Source organism: Phyllostomus discolor, chromosome 4, assembly GCF_004126475.2.
Source record: "Phyllostomus discolor isolate MPI-MPIP mPhyDis1 chromosome 4, mPhyDis1.pri.v3, whole genome shotgun sequence".
Classification (NCBI taxonomy): Eukaryota; Metazoa; Chordata; class Mammalia; order Chiroptera; family Phyllostomidae; genus Phyllostomus; species Phyllostomus discolor.
In genome coordinates this window covers 5402707-5425967 of record NC_040906.2, presented here as the reverse complement: position 1 = coordinate 5425967, position 23261 = coordinate 5402707, and the positions used below count along the sequence as shown (strand labels likewise).

The 23261-nt window shown below is 35.7% G+C and overlaps 2 protein-coding genes across 3 annotated transcripts in view; one reads left to right on the top strand and one right to left on the bottom strand.

The window, feature by feature from the left end:
• PSMD1 (proteasome 26S subunit, non-ATPase 1) overlaps positions 1-23261 on the top strand; it is a 93296-nt gene that overhangs the window by 27806 nt on the left and 42229 nt on the right. The window contains exons 15-16 of the mRNA XM_028508645.2: positions 70-165; positions 1189-1253. Of these exons, the coding sequence (XP_028364446.1) occupies positions 70-165; positions 1189-1253 (161 nt within the window). The remainder of the gene's footprint in view (positions 1-69; positions 166-1188; positions 1254-23261) is intronic.
• HTR2B (5-hydroxytryptamine receptor 2B) lies at positions 2977-23175 on the bottom strand. 2 transcript variants are annotated; one of them, XM_028508647.2, is made up of 4 exons: positions 21497-23175; positions 19996-20602; positions 10311-10511; positions 2977-6691 (listed from the first exon to the last, which is right to left on the bottom strand). In XM_028508647.2, exons 2-4 carry the CDS (start codon positions 20342-20344, stop codon positions 5802-5804), a joined length of 1440 nt encoding a protein of 479 aa, XP_028364448.1. In that variant the 5' UTR covers positions 20345-20602; positions 21497-23175; the 3' UTR covers positions 2977-5801. The 2 variants fall into 2 exon arrangements, with proteins under 2 accessions (XP_028364448.1, XP_035878621.1); XM_036022728.1 differs by lacking the exons at positions 10311-10511; positions 21497-23175 and having other exon boundaries at positions 5477-6691; positions 19996-21378.

Sequence of the window (23261 nt, the reverse complement as noted above, 5' to 3'; positions counted from 1 at the left end):
CGTTAGTCTATATAGAAGTTACTGTTTGAAATGAGAAGTTGATGATTGATGTTGAATTTTTTTTCTTAGGACCCAATTCTTCGACGATCTGGAATGTATACTGTAGCCATGGCTTACTGTGGCTCGGGTAACAACAAAGCTATTCGACGCCTGCTACATGTTGCTGTAAGTGCTGTGACCTTTGGTGGGGATAGGGTGGAAGGGAGAATTTGCAGGTGGACCTTAAGTATTTAGGTGAGTGCAGCACCTGTACCACGTGACCACTACCTGTGGTCTCAGGTTCAGATTCTCATTCATAGGCCACAATCAGCCATACGCCAGCACCAGGTTCACTTAGCTTTTACAAGGATGTAGGACAGGATGTCAGTATGAATGAAAGTCCTTGAAGTCACTCAAGTGCAGCTTCTGAAACCCTACTCCAAGGGGCACCCTCATTGTAAGAGACAAGACCACGTGACTGTGTGCAGCCACCCCAGGACTGGGGAATCCAAGAACAATAGGAACCACTTCTTTTTACAGCCTGTGAAGTTAGCTTTTAGGCAACCCCAAGGGACATGGTCTATTCCAAGAGACACATTACACAGGAAAGCCAATGCCCGAGTTTTCCAAGAGCCTTTTCCACTCAGTCCTCCTAATCCAGATACAGCTTATCAACAATAGTGTTGCCTGTAATACAGCAGACATTCCGCATATGTCTTAACTCGGTATATGTCCACTCTCAGTGCTGGGAGAAGATAAACCCGAGGTCATCTTCCCATGCAGAAAAGGTTTTAAACAATCATTAACTTCTTCTTCCCAGAGATACTCACATCCCACAGTATTTATTAATAATTTATCCTTTATCAGTGCAGAATGTGGTACATGCTAAATGTTTGTATTTTGCTTGAACCTTAGGACATAAGTTTTTGAAAATAATGTTGAAGGAACAGATTTTCAGTGTAGCTCACAAAAGCCATAATGTAGCTGAAATAGTCTTTAGAAGTAGTCCTGAAGCTTAATCGTCACCAGGTTTTCAAACTTCTAAGCCCTGAAATGAAGAAATTCTCAGATGAGTTTTTCTAAACTAGGGAAGACATTCTAGTAAAGGAATAACATTTTAATGAGGTCTAATTTATAATTGAATGATGTGGGCCTCATGTGAATTTTCTCTGGTAATAAAATGCATGTAACCCTTTAATGTTTTCCCAGGTAAGCGACGTGAATGACGATGTCAGAAGGGCAGCAGTAGAATCACTTGGCTTCATTCTATTCAGGTAATAATCCCTAACTTCCAGTTCTGTTTGTATTTCATTTCTTCTTCTAGTCAGTAACTGTTTAAACAGAAACTCAGATATCTGAGGAGTATATGGAGGTTCAAGTGAGGACCATTTAACAATGAGATTAGTACTGTTCACCCGAAAAAGAAGCAGGTGTGTCTTGGAATTCTGACATGTTGGAGCAATAGTAAAGTGACTTTTTAATTTTTCCTTATTTATAAGATTTCTACTTATTAATTTTAAATCTGAGTAATACCTTTAGTACTCCTCTTGCCGTGTATATTGGTAATTCAGATGTGATGCTATCTCTTATACAGGTTTGTAAAGCTCTTGAAATTTTTTCATGAAAGTAAAGGTAATAGGCTTTGTTTAAATGCAAAAGGGCAAAAAAAGTTGCAGGTATAAAGATACTGTTTTGGACTTGAAGATTTGGAGATGCCCTTGGCAGTAGAATATAGTTGTGATTAAGAGGACACACAGTCTGAATCCTGTATTGAATCCTGGCTCCGCCACTTATTAGCCAAGTAACTTTGGGCTTTTATATCTTAGCCTCCTGAGGCCTCAAATTCCTTGTCTGTGAAATGTGTATATAGTAGTACTTACTTGAGAACAGTGCTTTTTTATGATTATTTAACGCCTTTAGGACAGCTCTGGCAATAGTAAGCCCTGTTTAGGTGTGTGATAGTGATAATTTTAATAGTGTTGGTAGATGCAGCCCTGGCTGGTGTGGCTCAGTGGACTGAGCACCAGCCTGCGAACCAAAGGGTCACTGACTCAATTCCCAGTCAGGGCACATGCCTGGGTTGTGGGCCAAGTCCCCGGTAGGGGGTGTGGAAGAGGCATTCACATATTGGTGTTTCGCTCCCTGTCTTTCTCCCTCCCTTTCCCTCTGTCTAAAAATAAATAAATAAAATCTTTTAAAAAATGGTGTTGGTAGATGCAGTAGTACTTCCAGTAGTTCTCATTGTCTGCTTAGCTCTGATCTCAAATACTACTTTTTAGTTTTATCTTAAAATATAGTAAAGGAAAATTAAAAGTACTTCTCAAGCTCTATTTGGACTATAACTGTTGAAGCTATAACTGCTTGTTATAGCTTATTTGTGGTGAAATTAATACAATAAAATAAGTTTCCAGGGTGCATGTTAGATTAGTCGAATGTCTCATGTTCTTTTAATCTCTGGAACAGACTTTGTACCTTGAGTTGAGGGGTGTGAACCTTTGTTATAAAGATTATGACATAACTCAACAAATACTTATTGAACATCCACTGTGGATGATTACAGGGTCTTCTCCATTATACCCCAGATAGGAAGCTATCCAATTACTGCAAGCTATAAAATATTTTCTTCCTATTGTGGATAAAAATGTTGACTAAAACAGCAAAGTGCCGGCCTATATGGCATGCTAATTGGTTTCTCCTTATACCAGTCAGTTTTGTTGAATTAGGTTGTTCAACCAAATGCTAACGTTCATCCGATTATCCTCTAACCCCCACATGTCCGGCTTGTTCACAAAGACACTAGAGAGCCCTCGCTGAATTCTGAGGACATGGTGTCACGCAGATCTGCTGGTCTGGTGCCTCAGAAACAGAGCATGTGATGAGTTGCTTACTGTTTCTTTGTAAATCAGTAGATGTGTCGAGTGTTCATTGATTCCTTTTCTAAGATCCAACAAAATCTACATGTGTTAAGCTATTCTACATTTTTTTCAAAAGACATGCAACAGACTCTACAATTTTAACTTTTCAAATCCTGTTTCTTGAAAAGATTCTTTGTGAACATGGGGATATTTTATGTGGGCACTTGCGGTCCTTTGTGCACCTTTGCCACTCCCTGTCTTTCCTCGGGTTCGTCGGCAGTGACTCCATGATTACATTGACAAGTTCTGTTTCAGGCGGAAGGTTCGTGCAGCTTAGAGACTTGAATTCGTTTAAGCAGTCATTCTCTTTCACCTACTTTGCATTTTGATCCATCTTTACATTACTTTTTATCTTTCTGATCTAAAGATCATTCTCCTGAGAGAAAAGATGGAAGAAGCAAAGTATAAGTTGAATAGTTTTATTTCCTTCCTGCCATCTCTGGTTTATCATTCTAGCCACGCTGTGACCTTTATCTTCCCATATTTTTGCTCTAGAGTTTAGACACAGTTCAAAAACAAAAAGAAATGGTTTTATTATTGCCATCTAGAGAGGTTTGGGGTTTTTTTTTAATTTATCAGGAAGCTAGATAATTTTAATATGGGAAGTATATCTTCTAGGTGCACTCTTTAGCAACTGTTGGCTTGTGTAAAGAATCCTACTCATGATAGTCTCTTTGTTTTGTTTCTTGTCAGCTGTTAATTTTCCTATGAGTGGCTTTGTATTTTGTGTCATGTAAATCATTGGCCTAGTGTGCATAGTCTGCCGCAGAGGAAGTTGATGAGATAATTAAAAACTTTTTCACTTCTTTTTAACGGGACCAGTCTTTGTGCTCAAATTAACAAAGTTCATTTTGCCCTTGTAGTTCCTGTAGTTCACACATGTGCTAAATTCCCAGTTTCAGCAGCAGATGTCGCCCAAGAGCTACTTCTGTGCTTTGCTGAGTCTCCCTAGGATAGTCAGACCCAGCTCATGAGTTGTTTATGTGCTCCTTGTGTGTGTGAGTTTAAGCACAGACACAGATTTGGAGGCAATGTAGAGCATGTGGGGAGAAAGTCCTTTTTTCTAGATTGCCTAGGGGTAGACTGTGCCAGTGTGACTGCCGTTTCTAGTATTCAGATTTCTAGAAATAATTATAGATACCTTCACACACATAAAATACAGTTTGAAATGCTATTAGAGTGATGTCTGGAAACTTAATCTTATAACACTTGGCAAGAATATAAATAGATATATATGTTTTTTAGGTACAAGTATTCATTAACATATACATATGCCAAATCCATCATATTAGAGACAAGAACCAAAACTGAAAAGAATGGGCTTTTTCATTTCGTTTGTTTTGTCTTTAGGAACAAATTATTTTGCCTCTTATTTGAAATAGCCAACTCTTAATGCCACTGAAAACTCTTAGACTGGTAGGGACAAAAGCTTTGATGATTTAGGAATTAAATTTGTTAGATATACTCTTTCTGGCAGCTGACATAGAGCCCGTAAGATCTATGTATTAGAACCAGGTTGTAGGAAAGGACTCTGCCATTTGGAAAATACATACCTGGTTTACTTAGGCTGAGCTCAAAGCCAGCATATTTCTTGAAGTAATTCTCTTAAACAAGTTGCATGGAGAGGGGGGTGAGAGAACAGTCGGTTGGGGCATAAAAATGGGCCAGCCCGAAAGAAAAGGTGACGATATGGGCTGTCTTCACTGCGGACCCCTCCACCCAAAGGAATGAGGTTAGCATAAAAATCAAGTAACAAAAGTCAAAAGAATTGTCTGCCAGTTACAGAGTGCCCACATGTACTCACCCTCATAAGAACCCTGTGAACTGTAAATGAGGTGCAGAAAAATTCACTTTTCTATAAATTCAATCAGTTAGGTAGTAATTGACACAGAGTGAATTTATTCCCAATATGAAATAATGAGAGGGTAAATTTAAAATTTTTGTGTCTGAAGTTCAACCAAGTCTTTGGTCAAGCTTAGGCAATATGATCTCCGTTTATGAGACCATCAAAGTTTAGGTTCCTGGACTGAGGTTATTTTCTGAGCTCTAGTTATTTTCTGTGATGTGCACCTACTGTCCTCCCTACTCCTTCTATCCAGGCAATTTCCTGATCAAAGCAAAGCCATGACCACATGGAATAAACCAAACTATAAAGGGCAATCTTATCTCCAGATGTAATCTTTATTTTATACACGTATTGTTAGTCCTTTGTTCCTTTATCACTGTTGTTATGCCTTATGCTTTTAAGGCATTAAATACAAGGATAATGCTTGTTTGTTTTGTTTTATTTCCTTTGTAGCTCAGCTTTGCAAATAAGTAGGAACTAAACAAATTCTTATGAAGACATTATTTTTTCAGCCTGAAATTTATTGATTTATTTAATTTTATTTCATTTAACTCTCTTAACATTTAACCAGAGTGCTAGATTACTTTAATTTGCCGCTGTACAAAATGATTTTTTTTCTTTAACCTTGTTTGAAACCAGCCCACAGATTATGATTTTTTAAAGATTTTATTTATTTTTAGAGAAGGGGAGAGAGGGAGAAGGAGAGGGAGGGAAACACTGAAGTGAAAGAGAAACACCAGTAGGTTGCCTCTTGCACGCTCCCTGACCAGGAACCGAACCCTCAACCCAAGTATGTGCCCTGACCAGGAATCAAACCAGAGGCCTTTTGCTCTGCAAGATGACGCCAAACCAACTAAGCCACACTAGTCAGAGCCAAAATTCTTTTTTTCATGAAGTAACTGTGTCCAAATAAAGACAATTGGGTAATCTTGATGTGTCACTCTTAGTGTACAGAGATGGTATGATAAATGAGTTAAGTTCTTTATATAATTCTTAGTGCATTTATATCTGCTTCATTGCCCTACCCATCATTACGTTAGATGGAAGCTGTGCCGCTTCTTCTATACATAACTGACTTGCTCTTCAGTTTTGTCACCTTCGTTTTCAGTGAGGAGAAGTGTATCTAGTAGAATGATTGAAGAAGACTGGATGGTTGAACTTCGGAGCCTCAGTGGGCTCTGGTACCTGACAGGATTAATGCCATTCCGCATTCCATGTTTTATGAAAAACTTAGAGCTCTCTGCCATTGGATTCCGGAAGATATTACTGGAACATTTTCTTAGACTTTTTACTGATCTTGTGGCCCAGTAATTGCAGGTGATGAATCTGCCAAATGCATCCCGAAATGTCTTGTTGAAGAGGGTGTAGACCAAAGGATTCACTCCCGAGGAAACATAGCCTATCCACACGAATATCTCCAGGAGCATTTTGAGAGTAGTCTGGTTGCAAGAATCACATAAAACTAAAGTTATGTTTGTGATGAAAAAGGGGCACCACATAAGCAAAAAGAGGAAAAACACAATCCCGAGAACCTTTGAGGCTCTCTGTTCATTGGAAATGGTCTGCAGTGACTTTTTTCCAACTGTGGACATTCTTCGCATAAGTATGGCATCACTTAAGTTGGGCAGAGTTTTGTCCTTGTTACAGTCACCTAGCATTGCCACCTTTTCAGGTGACGAGCCAGGTGTTTCATCCCTTTGGAAAACTGTGGACACAGTCAGCCATGTCAGGCGTTGAGGTGGCTTGTTTCTGACGAAGTAAGCTTTCTTCTGTAAAGCACGGATAGTGAGAAAGTAGGTGACGATCATGATCGCCAGAGGCGTGAAGAAGGAAGCCAGGGAGCCAAAGAGCATGAAGTTGCCGAAGCGGTCTTTTGTCATTTCACAGGTGATGTTGTTTGGGTTACTCCCATCAGTTTCTATCCCTTTGATAGGGACTGGAACAGCAATGCCTAAGGAAGAGTAAATAAGATAAACTAAGTTAATATTATGATCTTCAATTCTTTAGAGTTGATTTTAGTGACTTTTTGTGGTTGGTATATTGTAATTACTGGTATCCACAATGCAGAATTTGTCAAAGCACTTAATCAGTGGAAGATTTGACAAGTAGAACCTAAGTAGGCAAATCTGCTGTTTTTAAATAGAGATTGGCTAGTGATTTCAGGTTTGTAACTTAAGCTTTCCTAACATAAGCTATAATATGTTCATGAAATAGTAGTTAAATGTATTTATTTATTCTCCAGTTCTCATAATCTATTTTTGTTTGTCGATCTATCCCAGGTTAAGGAAAAGAAATTCAGAAGAGAAACTGCTTTTATCTTACTATCCAATGTAGTTTGTTGATCTAACAGACTTTCACAGTATGTTTATATGATATCTTAATTCTGAATCAGTATCATCTTTGATGTTACAGTTTCATTTAACAGATAGTTATCTTTTGATGTTTATGAGTGTCTTTTAATCTTTTACTTCTTAGGGAAAACTAAGGGGTTTGTTGTTTTTTTTTAAATGCTAATTAAAACTTGGAGAGTATGTGAATTGTGAAATTTATTTTCAGGATTGAGTTCCCCTAATAGGTATGAAAGAAATGTTCCTCATGCTGATTTTCTAATACTTTAAATACCATAAAATAAATATTTAAATATGATCTTGCTTGGTGAAGTAACTTAATAGGAAGATAAGTAACACAAGTGTTAGCCTGAATCTTTTCCTTTTGAAACAGAAGATATTTAGAAGTCTGAATTTAATCTTTAGAAACCTCTAAAATCCATGTGTTGTTTTATGAATCTACAAGTATTCCATCATCTATACAGACTTCTTATGGTAACTAAAGAGCCCTTGACAAGAATGTTTTCCCCCAGCCCTTTCTAATGGAGTGCACTGCTTTTCCCACTTTTCCACAGAAAACCACCAGAAGGGGAGTTCTGTACTCTTACACTAGGGGTCAGCAAACTACAACTTGAGGGCTAAACCTGGCCTGCCTTTTGTTTTTGTAAATAAAATTTTATTGGAACATAACCATACTCCTGGTTAATGTAGTTCTATGGCTACTTTTGTTCTGCTGTAGTTGAATAGCTGTGAAAAAGTCAGCAAGCTTAAAATATTTAGTATGTTGCCTTTACAGAAAAAGTTGTCTGACCCCTGCTCTACCCTCTTACTTCCAGGTAATCATTCCTCTGTTCCTTCCCCCCAAAATACTTCCCTTTGAAAATCTGCTTGATCAACTTATACCACTCTAGTCTCCATTTATTTACCAGTCTCCAGGACATTTGTCCGTCTTGCTCAGTAGCTCCTCGTCAGTCTTCCTCTCCGCTGTTCCATTGATACCATCTTCTGTGACTTCATCCCGTTGATGACCCCTCTACCACCTTAATTTTATTTTCTTGAACTTCTCAGTTCTGATTATTATTATTTTCACTCCTGAAGCCATTCACGAGTTCACTTGAAAGCGTCCCTTATCTAAAATCATGAATTCTGATATTTCTTTCTTGTCCTGCTACTGTTCATTACTGTAGAACTTCTATTTCTGTTACTTTGATCTCTAGTTCATCCTTCTCTTTTTTCACATTCCATTAACCTTATAAGGCTGACATTACCTTCTCAGTCAGTGTGATGGTCAAAACAGTAACATTTTAGTTTGTACTACTACTTTGTATACCCTTACCTTATTTTCCCTTAAATACCTTACTGTTCCCAGGTGTTACCTAGGATAGCCATAAATGCAGAAGAAGGAATGGAGCTTATTCAGCACTTGGCAGAATTTAAAAACTGAACTAAACCTGTCATCTGCTTTTTCATTTACTAAGTTACTAAATTGTGGTTGGTTCCATAAGACAAAGTGTGATGACATGAAAAGAGCATTGATCTTGGTCTTAGCACTAAGAAGCTGTAAGAATCCTTAAGCCAACCATTTCAAATCTCTAGGTTTTTTCCTCATCCTGTAGATTTGAAAGAGTAGATTTGTAAGATCCCTTCCAAAGCTATAAATCTGTGGTCTTTTATTTTTTTTATTCCTGCATACTTACAACTTTGTTTTAGTCTCATTTACTTAATTGATCCCTCTTCCTTGGGTGTAAAGATGCTTTTTCTTACTCATTTTTGCAGTCTTAATGCCTAGCACAATCATAGGTACTCAATAAAAATATGATCAGTTTATAAATTCATGTTATCCAGCCTTAACTAAGGTGCCATATCTATCAACACGCTATTTATATATTGGCTTAATCATATTTCCCAGTTTCAGATGTTTTAATTCTTCAAGAATCCATTTCTCCTATTTTCTTCCTGCCCCTGCCCATTCTCCCCACCCTACCCCAACACACACACTTCACCCTGTCTCTCCTCTCCTCTTCCCCATCACAGTGAACTTACCAAAAAGTTGCAGGTCATTTGACATGAACCACTTTAGGTTTCCTCCTCTTCATTTTAAATTTCCATAATTGTCACCTATTAATCCCCCTGCTGTTTGTCTAGTTTCTCTTTTAGAGAGAGCCCCTGTGGCTGTCAACTAGCCTCTGCCCCCCAGACTAGCCTTTCTCACAATTTGTAAATCTCTCCATTTTGAATAGACTTTTCCTTGACCCCACTTTATTCCCAAGCCAGAGTAGTAACACTCCTTCCTTTGACCTCCAGACTTTTCAAGAGGTTTGGCCCCAAAGTCATTATTTCAGGAATAAAAGGTTAATTTCACTGTCTTGCTTTTTTGCCGCAGTATTCCTGTTCTGATTAGAGAGACATCATATCTTTTTCTAACTTTCCTTTTAGCATTCTAGGTCTCTCCTGATTTTTTTTTTAGGCTTTCAGTGTTTTATACCTTGAAGAAATGAAATCTTCTCATCAGACTCTGAGTGATCATAGTAATTGTGAATCTGTTTTTCCGATATTAAGTTGTAAGAGGTTTGAGTTATTCATGCTAAAATACTATTTTATAGCAGCTATCTTTGCACATTAAATATGGGCACAAGGGCATAAAACAGTTTAGAGGAAATATGACGTCTTTCTATAAATCATTTCCAAACATTTGTATCCCTTAAAGCTTCTAATTAAACATATTTAAAACACTTAATCAAGACATTACTGCCTTTAGTATGTATACATATTTCCTCCCAAGGTGAATTTATGACCTTTGATACCTACATACAATATGCTCAGGTTATTTTTTTCTTTTTTCCTACTTACTTTCTTAAACGTAATTTAAGATGCTTTTCGTGGTGGTGGTTTTAATATTATCTTGGTATTCTGTGTGCTACTGAGACTGTAATGATCTATTACCAAATGTGAGAACTGCTTTTAGACTTATCCTTCCTGCATGTAAAAATCAAAGGAGGAAGATAACTCAGTAAATATGAAGTTTTTTTTTTCTGAGAACGTGAACTTCTCTGCTTTTTCACACCTTTTGCTGACAGTATGGTTTGGAAGCTGTGTGATGAGGTAGGAGCTTGTGTCGATGTGTCAGTAGGCTGCCCTGACTTCTTGTGCTGAGTTTCCTGGCCTACCAGGCCTGTAGCTCTCCTGGCCAAGTGGAACCGAAGGCTGCCTACACCACCCCACACCCCGACATTCCCCACGTACCTATTGAAATTAGCCACACCACTGCAATCTTGATGAATGCTGTGGCTCGGGAGTTATATTGATTGGCCTGGATTGGCTTTTTGATGGCTATATAACGATCCACTGAAATGGCACAGAGATGCATAATGGACGCAGTAGAAAAAAGAACGTCAAGAAATAACCAGGCAGGGCACAGAACAAGTGGGAGGGGCCACATAGCCTCTGAAAGAAAGAAACACAAAACATTTCTTCTGCAAAATGGCACCCTTCAATCTGCAGTTTTTCTCCACAATACTACATATTTTTTAACCTTTTTGTTAGTTATCTGAAATTTGATGACTTAAATTTCCACAAGATGTTTAACTTCATATAATGAAATCAATAATATTAAATATACTTCCGTAGATGGTACCTTCTAAATACATTTTTGTTTCTATAATTACAACCCTTTTCTAAATCAGTAATTTAGCATTATTTTGACCTTTGCTCTTTTGTCCATTCTTTTTGGGATCTTTTAAAAATTTACACAGTGCTCTCCCTGGCTGGGTTGCTCAGTTGTTAGAGCGTCATCCTAATACACCAAGGTTGAGGGTTCTGTCTCCGGTCAGGGCACGTAGAAGAATCAACCAGTGCAGGCACAAATGAGTATAACAACAGATCAATGCTTGTTTTCTCTCTCTGCTCCCCTTCCCCGCTCTCTCTCAAATTAATAAATTTTAAAAAATAATTTGCATAATGTTGCACCTGGAACTTAATCTTATTATTCAAATAAAATTTATTTTTAAGCTGCTATTATATAAGAAGAAAACCTTCTACCATATGGAGGAAGCAGTATAATGTTGCCAAAAAGAGTATTAGAATGAAATTCTCAGTGAAATCTGGGATTTGGGCTCACTTCTAGCAAAAACTAGCAGCATGAACCTTGTCAATAGCAAACTCTGATTTGGTGAAATAATTAAGTGAAACTACTTGTTTTCTTTTTGAGAGAAATAGTTCTTGAATAGAGTGTGTAGAGGGAATGGCTTTAGGTTATCCTGAGGAAAAGTAGATTGTTATCCTTCCACATCCCATCATTCACTTCAGGCTCTGGAGACAGTGATACAAACTTCTGGTTGAAAAAGAAAATTTCAGGATTAGGCATAGTACTTAATTTATTTAACAAACTCTTTTTAAAAGAAAGCACTTCCTGTATACCTCATACAGTCTTAAGCACTTTAGAAACATTAGGTTTTTTTTTTATTTAAATTTTTGGATATGGTACTGAATATTCTACAAAGCTTTGCAATAAATTGAGTTAGACAAATGTCCACACATAATAGGGATTTGATAGCTATGTATTATACATATACCCACTACATACAGGTTTATTAAAATTAGATTTTATTTATTTAATCTAGAGAAGGGGAAGAGCAGGAGAGAAACATCAATGTGAGAAACATCAATAGGTTCCCTCTTGTATGCACCCCGACCAGGGACAGAACCTGCAGCCCAAGCACGTGCTCTGACCGGACACCAGGCCGGCCACTTTGCACCTTGCAGGTTGCTGCCCAAGCAACTGGACCACACTAGTCAGGGCCCCACTGCATACAGTTTTGTGGTTTCAAAACTAAGATCTATTTTAGGTTTTTCCCTAGAATATTTCAGTTAGAATCCGTTTTACCAAAACACACTCGCAGAGAGGCTTTGGAAATTGCTATTATTCCAATATAGAATAAATGTCATATGTATGAGATTATCTAAATCCCTTTTACAGTTTGTCATAGATCCACTGACAAAATATAAGCTACTTTTCTTCTTCTGGTTTTTGCAAGTGTATCTGACTTCGACAGGCATAAAATGGTTGGGATACTGACAGGTGACCGAGATAACATCTCAGGATTTCAGAGCACCAGCAGGCACCTTCCACTGTAAACTTTTAAATTCAAGGAGCCTGGAGTAGGAGAGAGGTTAGCATCCTAGACCAAATAAAGATAGACCACAATTCAGAAAAAGAAGTTTTAGAGGCTTGAATATAGTTTTTTAAAGAAACAAATAGGATTTCAGTGAAGAGTATTTGGATACTTCACAAAAAAGGGGGCGAGGCTCACAAATCCACTTTCTGGTTCCTTCTGCTTCCAGAGTTGGTGTGTGGCATTCTTAATAGGAATATTAAAATTTATTTTTTCTTAGAAACAATAACAAAATCAGTATGAATTTTTGTTCAGAAGGATAAATTATTGCTTGGTACTTGGTTCACTGTTCAGCTGCTTGAAAAAGGATTAAAGCATCCGGTGGAAGGAGTAATTCCTACTTTTCAGTAAATTACTATAATCATATTATTCCTACTTCCCTGAGTTGGGGGTGGGAATAACAGATGGAGATAATAAGTTATATACAGTCCCTGAGCTGGAAGGGACCTTAGAGATTACATCACTGACTTTACAGGTGAATAAATTTAGGAGAAAATTTTCTTTTCCTCCTTTAAATAGGAGAGGAAACATTTATTCTTAAAACTTAAAAATATTCATTCGAACCTTGCTGCTCAAAGTGTGCTTGCTGTTCAGATCAGCAGGGAGTGGCAGGACCTGGGAGCTGGTCAGGCTGCGGGTTCTTGGGCCTCATCTCAGACTGCTGAATCGGACTGCACTCGAACAGGACACCTGGGTGATTTGTGTGCAGATTAATGTTGGAGAAACACTGCTTAGAAGACTTTCTGGGAACAGTTGTGTCTGGCTTGATTTTTGCTAGTAGGACAGCCACTCAGAATGCCTCAGAAAGGAACTTTTGGGAAACTTCTCAAAGTAAAGAATGTCAGAAATGTGTATGTAGAAGGAATCTAACCAATTAAATGTTCTCCCTTTTAGCTGCCATATTCAGATTTTCTATTAGTGGGAAAGGACCTTGGACAGTCAGAGGTGGCAATGTTTGACCTGAGCTTCAGCAAACCAGTGGTCTGCTTATGGTTGAGACTTTTGCAGGGGCAACTTGGAGTGAAGCTGCCTTCCGAACTGCCCTGAAGCTCTAGACTTAGGACTGAGTAGGATGTGGAAAAACACTCAGCTCTAGAGCCACATCCAGAGATGCTGATCATGATCAGGGTTGTAAACGGCAGGTAATTAATGTCATATCTTAGGCTTCCTTTCTCTACATGCATGCTCTCTCCGTATCTTTTTAGATGGGTTGTTGATCATTTAAACTTGCCCTTTTAACTGTTCTAAGTATGGATCATCTTTTTTTAAGTTAAGGTCTGGAAAATTTTAGTCATAAATCCAGTAGCCATGAGCAGGAAGCCACACTAGAACTCTCATATAAAGTGCACGTGTCTCTGGAATTATAGTCTGTCTGACCCACATATTCCTAATCACAAGCTAAGAGGGAAAGCTTTTTTGTGCTGATTTAATGAAGCCTATGAAGCCTTATTAGCCTTATTTTCAATAAGAATGAATTTATTTTATAACTCCAGTTTTGGAACAGGAAGTGGGTATTAAAATCTATTCAGATCACTAGATTTTTGTTGAGTCAATGCTTTCCTATTGATAACAGTAGAAATATTAGAGACATGGTAGAGAATTTTATTTAAAAAAGAAAGAGACTATAGGTTTAAGATTAAGAGAGATGAATCTTTAGGATTAAGTTTATGATTCCAATTTTCATGAAATACTAGTGAATAGACTTTAGAAACATAAAAGGAACAGATGACTGCATTAAATTAATAGAAATGGTTTATACAAAGCAAAAAGAAAAGGCTTATCTAATTGCCTAAATAGATTGAGGTAATCTAAGAATGTATACAAATCATGAAGACAGTTTTAGATATTCTCAGTTCATAAAGGGACTTCTTCTAGTCCAGATGCTTTTGTTCTGAAGGTCTCTTTTCAATTACTGTTCATTTCATGGGCTCAAGGTAAGAAGGATTTCGTACTATTCAGAATAACTAAAGACGCACTTGCACTTGGTATGTTAAGATAGTTAACTATTCCACAACTTTGCTTTTTTAGGAGTTTTAATTTGTTTTAAAGATTTATAGTATCATTTATTTGTTATAATGTATTATGCTCAGTTTATTTCCATAAGATCTTATTTAAAATGGAACAGTTGCAGAGTTACATAAAAAGAAAGAAAAGTATATCTGAGAGTCATTCTGTGGAAGTAAGTTATTAGATACTTGAACTAAATGATTGCCATTTTGGAGTTCTAAATTTGACTTTTTCATAAAAACTTAAGACAAAAGGGAAAATATTTAAATTATATAGCATTTGTTGTGCTACAAAAAGAAAGCACACAAAATTTGTCTGGAAAAAAATTACAATTTTTCACCTCTTTTCCCCACCCACTTCCAAATTAAACTCCAAGAATTTAATTTCAATAAGGTTTGAATAATGTCATTTCTATGGATACCTGACATAGTTACAAACTGATCATTTTAGAAGCAAAACAAGTCTTAGATGAGTCTTGGATTATAGACAGCTCATTATTTATCTAAAATATTAGTAGCATAGGAAGCATTTCTCTGAGCCTGTTGAGGTCTTGCTTCCAGGTGTATCTTCTCTTTGGCTCATAAATTTGTATGAAAAAATTTTTTTAAATTAGTGGCACAAGTGTTTTGTTGTTTAAAGACCCATATGCTTTAAATGGAACCATGCCAAAAGGGTGGTAGAATTGCCGTTCAGTTATATAAGTTTCTATTTGTCCCCCAAACAAGCAAGGTTCAACAGCCTCAAATGCATGGGCCTAGGTCTGATGTCTTCCTCAGAAAAGCAGTCTGGCAGTGATCTCCAAAATTAATGCACGTACTGGTTCAGACCCAGTTACAGCATTCTGTATCACTTAATATGAAATGTAACTTTTAAAAAATACTGGATTCTGCCTTTGTCCCTAGAGAAAATTCTGTGACCCTCTTGTTAGAGTTATTTAAAGTACAAATGTTGGCTATTTGCCAAACATGACATTTTGTATTGAAATAATTTCTCATTATTTGAGAAAGTAGAGTGATAGATTACATGTGAATTCTAGAGTCAGTTCTCCTGGGTTCAAATCATGTCGCTATTTATTTATTTATTTATTTATTTTTATTTTATGTCCTCTCTTGTAAAATGGCAATATTATTTTTATAGGGTTGCTTTGAGAACTAAATGCAATGATACATGTAAAGTGTTTAAAACAATATCTGGCATAGAGAAAGCACTCAATACATGTATTATTATTGTTTAACGGAAATTGGCCAACTCTCCTACTTAGAAACAATGAGCCATGTCATCAGTATAAATCAGTATGTTCATCCGATTGAACTTAAAATGGCTTCCCAAAAAAGGGTATGAGAACATGTTTGTTTAGCTTTTAATTGCCGTGAAAATACACTTTTTACTAAAGTTAATTTAACTATTTTTATAAATGCTAAAGAAACATAGATAATATATATGCATTGACATGCCTGTTTTTGGTTAGCTGGTTGGTTGGTTGGTTGGTTTTTTGCTTTGTAACTGGTATAAAAACCTGAATTTTTTTTAATCAGAAACTGATATTTAACAGGAAACCAAAATCCTTTCTTGATGAGATTTAACTCATTTTATCTGAAACCTGCTTACCCTTTGGGTAAGTTTTTCATTTGGACAGTTACATCATTAGTTTAGAAAGTAATTTACATTTATCTATAAATCTGGGGCATAGATAATTCCCTTTTGAGGATTTAAAAGGCTGTATTTTTAAAGCTATTCTTAGAGGGCTGTACCTGTAAAGTTCATAGAGGTCAAAAGTTCATGAACAGATTGGAGCAGGTCACATCATAAATAGTCCTGACGCCCAAAAAGGACATAGTTTTCAAGTATACATTTTTTAATCTCAAAAATTTTTATTATGAAGCTCCTGTTTTGGTTTTGTTGTTTTTCCACTACATTTGAGCATGTGAAATACTCTGGGGTAGGTGTCTGACATGATGGCACTTTAAATGTTTCAAGTGATTTAACATTTATGAAAATTTATTCTTGGTTTCTAAAATTTCCACTTTCCAGAAAGAAGCACATTCAATTGCTTTGCTCCTTCATTTAAGAATTGGGTATAGTAGCATTTCATTGCATGAATGAATAACTGATTTTTTTTTAATTTTAGTACTAGACATCTGTTTCTTCTCTGTTCAGATGCACATATAAACTAAATCACAAATTTAAGTATATAAGCCCTTTTGCATACTGCCTTAATACAGTACTTTCCAATTATTAGTGCCTGTTATGTCTGGGCCCTACTTGACAATTTCACGGGATACCTGCAATATAAGGTTTAGCATACCCACATTACAGACAAGGTGGTGGAACTCGCTGACATATTGAATGACTCCGAAGCCAACACAGGAGGCCAGGATTCAAAGCCTGGGCGTCTTGCTTTACACCTCCCTCTTTTAGCCATTTTATACACCCTCTTTCAGCTGTACCACAGATACTGTGTAACTTATGGATCATGAGACATGGACTAAAATTTAAGATATAAATAAACCAATAATGACCAGTGGATGACCAAATAATGTATATTCACTCTTTATAGTTTAAATTTATTTAATCTGGAAAGGAAAAATTTAAAGAAATTCTTAAACTGGGAACATCCTTTTTTTTTTTTATTGGCATAGGATGTTCTATTTTCCTGTGTCCTACTCAGTTATTTCTGATGCAGGCATTGTTAAGACTTAAACATAAGCTACTAATTTGTAATTGTGGCCTTTAGGAATTATTGACAAGACTGTAAAAAACTAGAATTGTATGGGAAAGGTTAAGTCCAGTACTCCCAGAGAGGGAGAAGTAACACAAAAGTTGATGGAGCACAACTTATTGAAAGACCATTTTATGCCAGGAGTCATAATCTTGGTCAAATAAAAATTCAAAGCATATAACCAAATATTATGTAAATATGTAAATTATTGGTGGGATAAAATATTCTTCAGCATAAGAGTCACTTTTTAAAATTCAGTGCTCTCCTTTTTTTTAACTTAATCTTATTAAAGTATTAGCTAATATAAAGTTTCAATGTTACTTTAATTGAATTTCTCTGAGATAACTGAAATCACTCAGTAGTGGTAGTTAAATTTTTATGTTTATAGAACTAGAGATAATTTTGCTTATACAGACGTCAGAAACTGTGAGGGTTACCTCTGTAATGAGATAAAATACATGAAAAATCTGTTCTTGCTCTTTAAAGTTAGAAATTCTTATAAACCCATCATCTTAGAAAGTCTACCTATTTGTTAACCTGTGAAAGGCTGTCAAAAAAATAATAGTATTTGAAGTCAGGTTCCTGCTTATAATATATGCAATTCCCAATTTATGAGTGCATTGTTTTGAAGTGTTTTATAGGGCACCATGCATTTTTAAACATACTTTCTCATAGCAATACAGTATTTTTAGTAAGGAATGAATGTAATAATATTTTAAATAATGGTCAGGCTCCCAGGTTAGTTCATTTTTTAAAAATCCAACCCTGGTATACAGCTTAATTACTGATAGTAAAAGTGTTTGGGGCTGTGAAAGATTTTATTTTGTAGTTTAAAATTACTATTTAGAAGAACTGTAATGTGATTAAAAATACATATATTATTTAGGACATAAATGGAAAGATGTTCCACATATGTTAAAATATGTTGCGTTTCCTGCTAACCTTTATTGCTAAGAATATCTCGGGCCCCAAAACTTCAATATAAATTTAGTTTTCAGCTGCTGGATACTTACTGTTTGCCCATGGAATACATGGAATTATCTCTCTCATCTGTTTTTGTTTTGTGTTTTGTTCGTCACTTTTAATACAATGGACGTTTCTTTACTTTTTTGGATCCCTTAACTATTCAGCTGATAATTTATAATTATCTACCACAGTATTTTACATATAGTGTATGATTGATATTTATGGACTCATGGATTTTAAAGTTAAAATTCATTTCTATGTAACTCATTCAATTTCACTTATTTAATATAACATCAATTAAATTTTATGGTCGCATTTTAACACTTTCTATATGCCTAGCAAAGCACAGCCTAAAGAGTATGATTTCACACATTAAGTTCCTATTATGTTATGTGGGGATAAAAGCTTGAATCCAATACCTGTACAGTCTTTACTAAATATGCATAAATGTCTACGTAATCCTCATTTACTATATTTATTTTAAACTTTAAGAATTAAGATTGTTTAGGTTCTCCTTTAGAATAAGATTTCTTTATTTTTCATGGTTGCATGTAGCTCTGCATTATTCAAAAGATTATAAATTTGTAAAAGGAAGGCGATAGCTAGAAAGACAGTATGAATGATGAGGGAATCTGTTCAAGTGGTAGAACCTTATACACTGCTTGCTCTGCCACAGAATTGAAAGCGTGGGTAAATGTTGGCTTAGAGTGGGAAGAGTCAGCCCATCACCATTCAATTATATTTGAGAGGTCAAGTATTTAATTTTAGATACCTTTCTATAATTATAAAAGTCTAACATTTCAACCCAAATATATTAGTTTGAATGGCAGTTTTTCCTCACCTAATATGTATTGTAGTTAAATAAACTTTGCTTCTATAACCTGAAATTTTCTTTTTTTAATCATCACCTAAGGATATGTTTATTGATTTGAGAGAGAGTGAGATAGAGAGAGAGAGAGGGCATCGATGTGAGAGAGAAACATTGATCGGTTGCCTCTCATACTCGCCTCAACTGGGCATCAAATCCGGGATTGAACCCGAAACCTTTTTGGTATACGGGACAGTGTTCCAACCAACAGAGCCACCTGGCCAGGCAACCTGAAATACTTTTGTCTTCACCATATCAACATAATTCCAGGAAGCCCTGTTCACTTACAGATAATCATTTTTCTTAAGCATTTAATGAATGGAATCAGTTTATGCCAAGCATTGAATAAGTCAATTCTTAGGAGTCCTCATAATTCATCAGGTATTTACTCAAATTTTATAACTAGAAATTATATACATCAATCAGAAACTACTTAATATCATTTTAATATATTTTTTATAACAAACTAAAGATTTCAGTATCAAACTACATTTTTTACTGTAATAACTCAGCTATTGGTCACTTATTCTAATAACCTGGAGGTCTGATTTCTCTTACATATATCAAGGACATGGATGGTCAAAATCATAAAAGTTAAATACATGGCTCATCTGTTGGGAAACTCTGGGCCAAACCATTTCCTTCAGCAACTAAATATAATTTTTTCTTAATATGACACCTGTGTAAGAATTGTGTTTTAAGGCGAAAGTTCACAAACCATAGAAAGATACAAAAAGAACTGTTAGAATAATTCTAATTTTAAATTGGGGTTTAGTGATTTAAATTGAAACTTCATGATTCAAAAACCTTATCATTAATAATTAACCGGTACATAACTGTTACAGAAGTGTCCTAGCTATGACTTTGTCAAGGGGAAAAAAAAGTATTAATAATGGGAAAGTTGAAGTGTGTATCTGTTCTTCACCATAATTTTTAAGTAATGTACAGAATCTATGAATATTGCTAATTTGGATGACTTTTGAAATTATTTTATTAGATGACTAAGGAGGGAGTACAGTTGTTTCTAAGAAATTATTTTCTGCTCTTTAAAACTACCATAGAAAATGAAAAGTGAACTGATTACTCACTGTATATTTAAATAGTCCACATCCATCTTTAAAGATTAAATAAGTATTCATTTCTCTAGTCGTATATCACAGTTTTGTGATTTGATGGCAGGAACAGTGAAATACTTACCAAACATTATTGTCAAGAGGGCAATCGGCATCACAAACAATCCAACGAGCAAATCAGCGACTGCCAGGGACATAAGAAAATAATTGGTAGCATACTGCAGCTTCTTCTCCAGTGAAACAGCCAGGATAACAAGGACGTTTCCACCAATTGTGGGAATTACCACCATGAGTATCAGAAGAGCTGCCCAGCGCGGTTTGTTTCCCTGGTCCTCGCCGATCTGTTTCATTTCCTCTGGTATCGATTCTGTCTGTGATCCAGACCAGTTAGAAGAGGTTAAGTGATCAAATGAGCTCTGCAAAATGGGCTCAGGAATTGTGCTTTGTTCGGATGTCGTATAAGAGAAAGCCATTCACTGTTTTTCTGTGATTGGATCCAATTCCAGACAATGGTCAGCATGGTCAGTAGCTAAGCTGGTCATCTGCTTTTTTAAGGCATTGTACCCATGCCAAGTACTGGAAGCCCAAGTTGACTTCTTCCTTTAAAAACAACTTCAAGTTCTCTAACATGAGAACATAAATGCATCTATCCATGTCTGTAGGTAAGACCCAAGTGTTTAGTATTCTACAGAGGCTCGGATTTCAGAAGGCTTAGTGAAAGAAACCGATAGCTGTGGGAAAAAAAAATTAGTTTTTCTCTTTTTTCTGTAGTGGTAGAATCATGTTCAAATTTGAATGTCAAAGAGTTACCCTTCATCCCCCCATACAAAACATGTTGATTGCATTATTTTATTTATTTTCAAAAAACAATTAGAATACTTGATTTTAGTAGCCTCTCCCTTCTCAATAGGTCTTACGCATTTGTGACAGTGCAGCCAGTTCCCACAGACGTGTTCCTGATATTTTAGTGGTTACAATAAAAAGCTACTTGTTACCTTTACTTTACAACAGGTACAGAAGAATAGAAACATCAAAGCATTAAGTACTTCTGAACTGAACTTTCTGATATACCCTAGCCACACAACTAGAAACACTCTTAGCCCACCTGAAATCTAAATAGATTATTTACCATCTAGGAATTTTTATTTGTAGCTGGGTTGTTTTTTTTTCTGACCAGGTATATCTTAATAGTGATATAAATGCCATTTGTATAAAGCATTTTAGGATTCCTTTAGTTTGAGAAAAGAAAAACAAAATAATGGGTATTACTACATCCAAGTAATTATTTTTAGTAATTTCATCTTTCAAAGAAGGTGTGTTCCCCCAACAGATATTTTCCAAACTTACCACTTTATGCCACATTTGAACCAGTTTTTTGTTTGTTTGTTTTAAATAATAATTTTTTCCTTAACTTTCCCAGTTTCCCTGGAAAGGAGGGGAAGCTAAGAGGAAGATTATACCATTTATTCACAAAACCTACAAATTCCATATTAAAAATTTCCCCTTTAGCATTGGTAAATTTTTCAGTTTAGTTTTTAAACTGCCAAATAGAAAAGAAAGCTATGAGAGCAAAATTTTTAAAGGAAAAAGTAGATTAACTCTATATTTATTTGTTAAATGCTCACCTGTTATTTGGCCATCTCCCTTATCTGCTCAGGAGACCTCGCTGCGCGCCTGAAGCCCTCCTCTCCCTGACTTGTGCTGAGCCTCCAGCGCTGGCACTGGAAGATAATGAAACCAATGTGTTGTATAGCTGTGAGCATGCCAAGGGGGTTGTTTCCCCTTTGATACATTCGCTTTTAAAGAGTAGCAGCATTCATTGTAATTCATAAAGCCACAAGTGAACTATGCTGAACCAGTTCATGACCCTTATTCAAGTTATATTAGGAGCTCTCTTTAATATTTGGGGAATTGTAATAAACTCTGTATCATTTTAGCTTAAGATAGTCTTGTTTCAGATTAACCCTGGGCTGTTTTTCCCATTTGAGTAAAAATAAGATACAATCTAGAGATTCTACAGCTTTCATTCTGTGAAAAGTCTGCCCTGTGATACATACAGCAATTTTAAGAGTTCTGATTTCTAGCAGTGAAACAAGATTCTTACTAGCTTTTTATGCCTTTGCTGTGGAACATAATTTGTTCTGGTTGCAGCCTTATATAGAAGAGCACAGAAAGGTCTGGATTCTACGTGTATACATAGGTTTTCGCAGAAACTTTTTCATTGCTTATTTTTAAACAAATAGCCTCTGAATTTGAGAGTTTGGTTCATTGGTAGTTTTTTTTCCCACATATATTGGGGAAAGTATACAATATGTAATAAAAATATATTTCTGCTTTATTTCAGGAAATGGGTATAAAAATCTTAACAGCTATGTTATCAAAGTTTCCTCTAGACTGCAAGACTAGCTTAGTACTAGAACTTGAGCATTTTCAGTTTCTTTATTAAAAGGACCACTTGTATTTTAAAATTATTTAATTACTTCTAGATCAGCGGTAGCGTTTGTATGCTTTTTCCTGTTTCAAATTTATATTCCTTAGCCTGTGTGAAAATTATTGGAAAAGACTTAGTTCATTTTAGTTCTACTGAGCACTTGAAATTTTATTCAATGTCTGCTGTTTTTTTAAACTCACAATTGAATATTTCATGAAAGATATTTACTGTGAGTTTGATGTAAAAACAAATAATATCCAAGAACAGTCAGATGAATTTAATGTGCCAGAATTTTTCTTTAGGAATATGAAAATATTTTAAATACTGCTTTAATATGAAATCACAGTTTGGTATCTGTGCTTATGCAGGCAGCTAGGGGTTTGCAGAACAAATAGCAGCATCATTATAGTCAATGAAAAGACTTGCATGAAAAACCTTCATTGGTTTGTGTTTATAGATAAAATTTTTTAAATTTTCTTTATAAAAATACTATTATTATTATTATACTACTTTGTCAGTACTAACCTTTCTCACCCACATTCACCCACTTTAAAAAAAAACCTTAAAGTAGTTAAAATTGGTACTCCGATTATTTTTATTTTTTAATTTTTAAATTAGCTTAATGGCTAAGGAACCTAACTAGTTAGAACAACTACGTGTGTGGTAACCTTGAGTTATTAGAAGCATAGCTGAGAATCAGAAAGAAAGCTAAAATAATAAATAAAAGGGCAGACAAAAAACTCAGTTGGCAAATAAGTAAATTGTGCTGTAAAACCTCACTCATATTAAATAGAAGGCAGCTTGTAAATCCCTAATCCAGATCTTTCTGCTCTACACACACAACTCACAAAAACTGTCTCTTCCCCTCTTTAATGAAAATAACATTTGCACATGGTGGTAAAACTACACAGTACAAAAGAATGTTCAGTGATAAATTCCCTCTTGAGATAGTTTCAACA